Genomic DNA, 10,234 nt, shown 5'->3' on the forward strand with positions numbered 1-10,234 from the left:
CACACCCCCAGTGAGCGCAGTCAACTATAAACAGGGATCGGGCTGCATGCCGCAACAGATATTATATAGCATTGAGTGATTGAGTGTGCTGAGCACAGTGAGAGAGAATGCGAGATAATGAGATTGAGTACTCTGAGAGTGTGAGTACATGAGTGCAATCTCTGAGATACATTGCATTGACATGCACACGTGACATATATGCATAGAGATGTGTTTTTCTCATGCTGTACGGTATCACATTATTCATGATTTCTCACACATGTTAACAGATGGGCATAGTGATGCATTTGTTTTACACTAGTTATCTGGAAAAGAAAATGAGATATTTTATTTATTATTGAAAGGATTTTGGAAAAATTACTGTTTTCAAACTTATTCATATTTTTGGTAACTTCGGTAACGATTCGGGTTTTTATTGATGTACTTGAAAGACAGAACTATTTTCAGAAGTCATGATTTAGCTGAGCATCTATTCTTTGAGTTACTTCTAGTATTACTTATTTAATATTGTTATGAACTATTATTTATGAACTATTGTTGGTTATGGAAGTTGGATTCTAACCTTGGTAGAAGCTCGTCACTACTTTCAACCTAAGGCTAGGTTTGTTACTTACTCAATACATGGGGTCGGTTGTACTGATACTACACTTCTGCATATTGCGTGCAGATATTGGCTGTTGTTGTTGCTTTGCTCGATGGTTGCGGGATTTGAAGATGTACCTGCGCTCCTGCTGTAGCTGCCTCTTGTTCATGGTAGCCTTAAATTTATAAAAGCTCCGTTTATGTATTATTCAAACAGACTATGTATTTATTTCATTTTCGCTTTGTATACTCTATTCTTAGAAGCTCATGATTTGTACTACCAGTTCTTTGGGGATGTATAAGATTAAGATCTTTATTCACTTAAATTGCTTTAATAATTATTATTGGAATTGGATAATTGAAAGTTGGCTTACCTAGCGGATTGGGTTAGGTGCCATCACGACTAGTTAGATTTTGGGTCGTGACACTTACGATATGAACTAAGTTACGCTTGGTGAATATATGCAAGAATTCGTGAATTATGCTTGCTAGTCGAATATAGTATAGAAAATATCGTATCCACAAGGATTGGAGTTAAAAGCTATTTTTGTAGTTTACAGCTTTATTGCTATTCAAGATGGTCAAAAATTTAGATTTGTGTGAATTAAAACTAAAATTAACTAAGAATCTAGAGCTTATTAACTAATGACAATCAAACAAAAGTAGCAAGAAAGATATCAATGAGAGAAAATAGGGGTTGATTGGATATGTGCAAGATAATTGTCTGGGAATTAACTCTAGTTACTTCACTTCTATGGTTCAAGTGAGTCTCTCAAATTCACTCTATTATATTCAAATATTTAGTAGAAACTCCTCTCTCGATTAAGTCTCAACCTTACGATATGAACTAAGTTACGCTTGGTGAATATATGCAAGAATTAGTAGTGGATTGATCCTTAAGAGAACCTCTTTCGATTATCCTCCTAACTATAAACATTAATTCAACTAGCCTCTTTCAATTACTAATAAGAATCAATGAATTCAACCAATAAGATAATGCAGAACATCACAAATTATGCCTCTTTTGATTACATAAACAAGTGAATGTATATGCAACAATAAAAATACCCAAAATGATTCAATACATAAAATTAGAGTTAATATCCACAAACAATTCTCAAAACACCAAATCCATCAATCCCTAAGGAAGAATTACTCCATGAACATGGAGAAATTCATCACAATTAAGTTTAAGTTAAAGGAAAATATAAAATATCCAAACCCTTGTCTTGAGTGAGGATGAATGGTGAAATCCTTGTGCTCTTGCTTCTCCCTCTTCTCTTTAGCTTCCTTAGGTCTAAATTATGTCAAAAATCCTCAAAATACCATTTTTCTATGTATATATACTAAGTAGGGTCGGGCCCAAATAAATACACCTTCTCCTACGCGAAAAAGGACACTTTTCCGGAGTTGGACGTGCGCGGCCGCGCACCTAGAAGTGTGCCCGCGCACTTGGCCGCGCACTTTTCACACTGTTCTACCCCATATGCTCGCTCAGTGCGCGGCTGCGCATTTGCCACGCACTTTTCACCCTGTTCTGTTGGGAATTTGAAATAATGTAAAACATCAAAGTTGTAGCACTTTGAATTAGCTTTCCAATACTATATTGTGGAGCCCAAACGGAGTTCCGAGCAAAAGGTTATGTGCATTGAACTAGACACTGCGCAATATCCCTGCTCGATTCTTCATTTTATTCCACTATCATCCGTTGATCCCCGAACATGATCCTGACTCAATTCCTTGGGATTTTACTCAGACTTCAAAGCTCCAAATTACTTGAATTCATTCCATAACATCTACATAGCTCGAAATCACTCCTATAAGGCATAAAATACACAATTAGTGCAAAACACTAGCGATTAAAGCTCAAACTCAACTAAAGTGCAGTAAATTAGAATGTAATAATCGACTAAAATATGAGATTATAGCCTACCATCAGTTACGTAGATTGGTAGTTTACTGTATAAGCTATATATCTTATCTTATAATATCTACCAGTTTAATTTTAGTTATATCTTTAGTTTTTTGTTGTCCTATTATTTTTGTAAATTAACAACTTTGTTATTCGTTAAATTTATTAGAGAATCTAATAAAACTCTAAATTGTGTAAATAGATTTTTTTTTTAAGTTTAAATGAAAATGTAAAATCAGATATATAAATTGTTAACACTTTCAGTTAAAGCAATTATGTTTTGTTAAAAGTTTTAAGTTTTGTCCTATTTTTTGCAGGAAAAAAAAGAAGCTTTCGGACCTCATATTTTTCAAATTATTCATTTTAAGGTAGCATTATGAACCTAAAAAAGAAGCGCGGAGAAATCCCGCTTGTCGGTACAACCCCTATCGTCAGTAACATTATTTTTAGTTGAACCCGTTTATGTAAAATTATGGGTCCACCTTTGATAATAACTAATACATATATAATTTAATTTCTATGTAACTAATACTTTGCATACTTAATTCCTACCTAACGTATCTCCAAATTGCTCACTTTGGACTAGAAGTGTAGATGGGTCGGGTTGGTTCGGATAAATCTAAATACCAAACCAAACCAATTGTATCGGGTTATAAATCTAAATACCAAATCAAACCAATAAAAGTCGAATTTTTTAATCTCGAATTTTCTCGGAGTTTTCGATTTTTCGGATTTTTTTCATAAAATCTTCATAGCACAAAACGTAAAATTTGTGCTCCAAATATTTCTTTAATCCTAGTAAGATAGAACTATATAAGGTATTTTTCAATAAAATAATATAAATATGAGATGAGTCATGGCATTGTACTAAAATATTCAACAATAAAGATAATAAAATCGCATAAAATAAGTATTATTAGTAAGCCATAATGAAAACAAAAATAAGTTAAAATTATGACTAATAAGTACTACTCCCTCCGTTTCAAATTAGATGAGGTACATTCCTTTTTAGTCTGTTCCAAAATAAATAACACATTTCTAAATTTGGAAATAACTCAACTTTAAACTCTTCATCTTACTATTTTACCGTTAATGAGAAGCTTTTATAATCACACAAATGTCATGGCCCCACAAAGCTTTTACCCCTTAAGCTTTTAAGACCACAAGTTTCAAAAGTCTTCTTCTTTTTTCTTAAACTCTGTGCCGAGTCAAACTATCTCATCTAAATTGAAACGGATGGAGTATTATTTTGATGACTAACCACTAAAAGAAAAATAAGTTATATATTTTATCTAAACCATGGAAAAACTAAAAAATAGACATCCAACATTATTTTCATTCATAGTACACTTGAATTGAATGTCTTTTATTAGCATTAGTATTGATTTGGTTTTGGTTTAGGATTTATTTGAGTTACTAATATTTATGGACTATAAAACTTATTGGACTATCAAAAAATTATAAGTGTATAGGGTAAAATATTATATGACACGTGGCTGACTAAAAGGACACGTGGAATCCGAGATGGGATAGCTGAGGGCCGAGCGCAACCACTCTGCTTGTCACCGGAAAGGATAACGTTCATGAAGGTGTATTTAATGCTCTGCGCCCGGTGGCATTTACTAGGGAATATTCAGCAGCATTAAGAGCGACAGTCCGTTACAGAGAATTTGGCATTTATATTCACCGTTACATCTTCATCGATGACCCTCATAATTGACATTAAAGAAGGGCACGATCCTAGGACCTCTTTTCCTAGGCATAGCTATAAATAGTGAGCTCAATTACCATTGTAGAGGACACAAATTTTCTAGGAAAAACGTATACAATATTCTATACATAACTTTATACAATTTCACATTCTTGTTTTTTGATATCATCATTGCTGTGTTCGGAAACCTTGTTCACGGAATCATCATCTTTACTATTACAACAACATTCTAAGGCTAAGTATTGTGTATTTTTTTGATTATTATATTATTTCAGGATCAAATTAGTTCACTTGTCTAGAAACTACATATAAATTCAATTATACCGTTTTACGGGTAAATAGTTTGGCGCCCACCGTGGGGCCTAGACAAGCGTGCAATTAAATTGATCCTTGCCTTTTTTACTAACGTGTTTTGATTATTTTGTCTTATAAAAAAATCACAAAAAATGGCAGATAACACCGTTAACAATACACACAACTTTGAAATTCGAGGGGATTAACCTCATTTTGAAGATTCAATCAGTGACATCCGCAATGAGGGGAATGACCCGCACCGGTGCATGACAGGCGATACCCTCGATGGGTTCGGGAGACAACTCCCGATGATGCTGACGAGGAGCAAGTAGCGGATGCTGTGAGGATCCTGCAAGAGCAACATGCAATCATTCTAGGCAATCTCACGCGGCAGGATCAGGTTATGACAGAAGTGAAGCAGGCACTATCAGGTGCTTCGAATAATGCAAATAGGTGCGATCCAATTCCTCCTATTATTCTCGCGGACCAAACAACGCAGAGAGTCGACAACAACACTCCTAGGGGTAAAGTTGGATCCGATGGGCCTAGGGGGAGCATGTCATGTCTTAACAACGAGAACGATTCATTCAAAGATGAGCTTTTATGATTCATGTGGGAAGTAAATGCCCGCATGGATCAAATCCTGGGCGCACCACCAGTAGTGAAAGTCCCAAACTAGAAGAAGTATGTTCAATTACCATACAAGCCAAGTGTGGCACCAGAACTAATTCCAAAGCGTTTCAAAATGCCTGAAGTTCCAAAGTATGATGGAACTTTAGACCCATAAGAGCATATTACCACCTACACAATGGCGGTGAAAGGAAATGATCTGGCTCCTCACGAAATTGAATCTGTGTTGCTAAAGAAATTCGGCAAAACTCTCACGAGGGGAGCCTTAACGTGGTATTCATTACTTCCCGAGCATTCCATATATTCCTTTGAGATGTTCGTAGATTCTTTCATTAAAGCTTATGTCGGGGCCAGAAAGGTGCAAGCCCGGAAGGCCGACATATTCAAAATTGCATAAGGGGAATCAGAATTATTGCGAGAATTTGTTACCCGATTCCAAAAAGAAAGAATGTTGCTCTCGGCCGTCCCGGATGAATGGACAGCCGAAGCATTCACCAAAGTATTGAATTCAAGAAGTTCAGATGCTTCCCGGAAGCTGAAGGAGAGCCTGCTTGAGTTTCAAGCAACAACCTAGGCAGATGTTCACAACCGGTACGAGTCAAAGATAAGGATCAAAGATGACCAGGTCGGTTCTACATCATCGGCCAAAGGACGGGAGAAGAACAGAGAAAAATAAAAGGATGACTATGACGTGGATAGGCAAACTTCGAGGGGTCGGTTTTTTCCCTACGAGCGTACCGAAGGCCGTGGCAGAAATTTTCGAGCAACAAACAAGTTCATCGTTGATGGAGGGACTGATCGTGGTCGAAACAATAGATCACTTTAAGATAAACAAACATCGGGGTCTCGAGATCTTTCTTACCCCAAGTTATCAGAATATAACTTCAACATCGGTATAGTGGAACTGATGTAAGCCATGAGGAACATTAAAGAAGCACGATTCCCGAGCCTATGAGGTCCGATTCTAGCCAGAGGGATCCCAATTTATGGTGTGAATACCATGGGACGAACGGTCACCGGACAGGGGACTACCGACATCTTCGGGAGGAGGTGGCAACGCTATTGAAGAATGGTCATATCCGAGAATTCTTGAGTGATCGAGCTAAGAACAATTACGGTCGCAACAGAGGCAATACGGAATCTTTGAAAGCAGGAGAAGAAACCCCATGCTAGATGATCAACATGATCTTTGGGGGGAACGAGATTAACGGGGTTACCTTTTCGGTAGCAAAAAAGACTAAAGTATCGATAACTCATAGCAAAAGACTCTGGGAGGACTATATTACTTTCACGGAAGAAGACACAGTCAGATTGCTATTACCACACAACAACACACTGGCAATCTCTTTAAATGTGTTAGATTTTAAAATTAAGCGTGTTCTAGTGGATTTAGGAAGTTCGTCTAATATCATACAATGGAGAGTATTGGAATAAGCTAAACTCACCGAAAGCATTATTCCGGCGATAAAAATCCTAGATGGATTCAACCTTACGAGCGTGACGACCCGGGGAGAGATCTTGTTGTTCACGAACGCTGAAGGAGTAATGAGAACAAATATCTTTGAAGTAGTGGATGGTGATATGGGATACAACATCATCTTAGGAAGGCCATGGTTACACGAGATGAAAGTTGTACCTTCGACGTATCACCAATTGCTGAAGTTTTCGACGCCCGAAGGAATCAAGCAGATAAGAGGAGACCAACCGGCAGCGAGGAAGATGAATGCAATTTTAGTTTCCAGTAGCAAAGGGAAGGAGCGCACGACATAGCAATTACAGGAACCGGCGCCTACTCCCGAGTTAGAAGAGGTTATTACAGGGGCAGAATCATCAGACCAGTATCAGGTGCCGAGATATTTCCAAGTTCCGGAAGAAACGGACGCAACGAAATCCACGGAAGAGGAACTAGAGCAAGTGTCATTGTTCGAAGAATTTTTAGAAAGAAAATTTCACTTAGGAACAAGACTGCACCCCGAGCTCAGGTCTAGTTTTATTGAATTCCTTAAAATTAACGTTGATTGTTTTGCATGGTCGCATGAGGATATGACAAGTATTCCGATGAAAATAGTCATGCATAAGCTGAGTTTGGATCCCAACGTACCACCGGTACGACAGAAGAAGCGCCCTATTGTCGAGGCTAGGAATAAATTCATCAAAGAAGAGGTAACCCGCTTTCTTAAAATCGGTTCAGTCAGAGAGATAAGATATCCAGACTGGCTAGCCAATGTAGTAGTAGTTCCTAAGAAGAACAATAAATTTCATATATGTGTAGACTATAAAGATCTTAATAAGGCGTGCCCAAAAGATTTGTTTCCACTGCCAAATATCGATCAAATGATTGATGCCATAGCCGGGCACAAACTGATGAGTTTTCTTGATGCTTATTCCGGGTATAACCAAATTAAGATGAATCCGGAAGATCAAGAAAAGACTTCATTTATAACAAATTTCGGTACATATGGTTACAATATAATGCCTTTCGGGTTGAAAACTGCCGGAGCCACTTATCAACGGCTCGTAAATAAGATGTTTGAAAAGTAAATAGGAAAGACCACGGAAGTTTATATAGATGATACGCTCGTTAAGTCTTTTAATATAGGTGGCCACCTTAAGCATTTGCAAGAGACATTCGATATCCTGAGGAAGCATAACATGAAACTTAACCCCGAAAAGTGCGCATTTGGGGTCAACTCCTGTAAGTTCCTTGGATTTCTGGTCTCACAAAAGGGAATTGAGGTAAACCCCAAAAAATCAAGGCCATAGATGATATCCCGAATCAATTATCAAACGTGAAGGAAGTCCAAAGACTAACAGGAAAGTTAGCAGCTTTGAGCAGTTTCATTTCCCGATCGTCGGAAAGGTGTCATCGCTTCTTTACATTGCTAAAAAAAGAACAATTTTGAATGTACGTCGGAGTTCCAGCAGGCTTTGAGGAACCTGAAGAAGTACTTATCAAGCCCTCCATTGCTCTCGAAACCAAAAGAAGGCAAAACATTGCTAGTCTACCTCGCGGTTTCAGAAGTTACGGTAAGTGCATTTTTATTTCGGAAGGATGAAGGTACGCAGTTTCCTATTTATTACGTTAGCAAAATTTTAACGGGAGCAGAAACTCGCTACCCATATTTGGAAAAACTAGCCTTAGCTCTCGTAGTCGCCGCTCGGAAGCTGAGGCCCTATTTTCAATGCCACCCAATAGCTGTAGTGACTACTTTCCCTTTGCAGAACATCCATCATAATCCTGAGCTCTCGGGCAGATTGCCCAAATGGGCTGTCGAAATGAGTGAATTCGACATAGAATATAAACCAAGGACTGTAATTAAGTCACAAGTCTTGGCTGACTTCATTGCCGATTTTAGTCTGGGATTGCTACCTCTGGCAACCAAGGAGGCAGTCATGGTGTCGAAATCAACATCACTGGTTTGGACCTTATTTACGGATGGAGCCTCTAATGTAAAAAGGTCTGGGCTACGAAAAGTTTTAATCACGCCTTCGGGGGAAACCTTAAGGCAAGTTATCAGAACAATCCTTTTAACTAACAATGAAGCAGAATATGAAGCTTTGATTGCAGGGCTCGAATTGGCCCAGGGACTTGATTCCGAGGTTATCGAAATCAAATGTGACTCACAGTTAGTGGTAAATTTGGTTTACGGGATCTTTGATACCAAAGAAGAACGTATGCAACAATATGTGATAAAGGTCCAGGCTCTTTTGGCACGATTTCGTGAGTGGTCAATCACTCATATCCCGAGAGAGGATAATACAGAAGCGGACGCATTAGCAAACTTAGGTTCATCGACAGAAATAAAGGGATCAGAGTCCGAAACAGTGGTACAACTGATGAGCTCAGTCCTTGATACAGATAGTTACTATGAGGTGAATTCGTCTAGTCTGGTCTGGGACTGGAGAAATGAAATAATCAACTACCTGGAGCACGAAAATTTGCCCGACAATCCCAAAGTATCACGGGCATTATGCACCAAAGCTGCACATTATAGCTTTAGGAAAGGCCAATTGCATAGAAAATCTTTCCAAGGCCTGCTGGCCCGGTGTTTAGGAGCATCAGAAGCTGACTATGTCATGAGAAAAATCACGAAGGGATATGCGGCAATCACTCAGGCGCAGAGTCTTTGGTGCTGAAATTGGTCCGGGCAGGATATTATTGGCCTCACATGGAACAAGACGTCAAAGATTTTGTACGAAAATGTGATAAGTGCCAACGCTATGCATCACTAGTGCATCAATCGATAGAACCCTTACATTCTATTTTGTCCTCGTGATCGTTCATGAAATAGGAGATGGACATCGTCGGTCCTTTGCCACCGGCTCCCGGAAAGGTAAGGTTTCTTTTACTTTTGACTAATTATTTTTCTAAATGGGTGGAAGCAGGTTCTTATTAGAAGATCGAAGAACGTGAAGTGTTCTCTTTCCTGTGGGAAACTATAATTTGCAGGTTCAGGATACCAAAAGAGATAGCATGCGACAATGGGCCACAGTTTATCGGTGCAAAAGTTACAAAGTTCTTTGAAGACCTGAAAATAAAGAGAATAACATCCTCGCCTTATCATCCGAGCGCAAATGGTCAAGCGGAGTCAACAAATAAAGTGATCATTCAAAACCTCAAGAAAAGGTTGGAAGCAGCAAAAGGCAAATGTCCCGAAGAGTTGCTTGGAGTTCTATAGGCCTACAGAACAATGGCCAAATTAAGTACATGACAAACTCCTTTTTCCCTTGTGTACAGTGTTGAAACCCTAATTCCAGTTGAAGTGAGCAAACCCACTTTAAGATATTCTCAGACAAATGAAGAATCGAACGGCAAAGCAATGCTAATCAACTTGGAACTACTCGTGGGACACAGGGACTTGGCACATGTAAGAATGGCAACTCAAAAATAGAGGATAGAGAGATATTACAATCGAAAAGCCAATTTCTGTTTTTTCAAAGGAGGAGACTTGGTTCTATGGAAGGTAACTCTAAGTACCCGAGAGCTCAACGCAGGAAATCTAGGTCCAATGTGGGAAGGTCCCTACTAGATTTCATCTGTCACTGGGAAAGGTTCATACGAGTTGGAGAACCATAATGGGGACAAGTTTCCCAGCAACTAGAAC

General features: G+C 38.6%; 1 protein-coding gene across 1 annotated transcript; it reads left to right on the forward strand.

The window, feature by feature from the left end:
* The first annotated feature begins 8,032 nt into the window (after positions 1–8,032).
* Positions 8,033–10,021, forward strand: LOC138894662 (uncharacterized). Its single transcript, XM_070179378.1, has 4 exons — positions 8,033–8,156; positions 8,236–9,175; positions 9,580–9,756; positions 9,868–10,021. Exons 1-4 carry the CDS (start codon positions 8,033–8,035, stop codon positions 10,019–10,021), a joined length of 1,395 nt encoding a protein of 464 aa, XP_070035479.1.
* Positions 10,022–10,234: the final 213 nt, after the last annotated feature.

The sequence above is a fragment of the Nicotiana tomentosiformis genome, chromosome 6 (genome assembly GCF_000390325.3).
Source record: "Nicotiana tomentosiformis chromosome 6, ASM39032v3, whole genome shotgun sequence".
In the NCBI taxonomy this organism is placed as follows: Eukaryota; Viridiplantae; Streptophyta; class Magnoliopsida; order Solanales; family Solanaceae; genus Nicotiana; species Nicotiana tomentosiformis.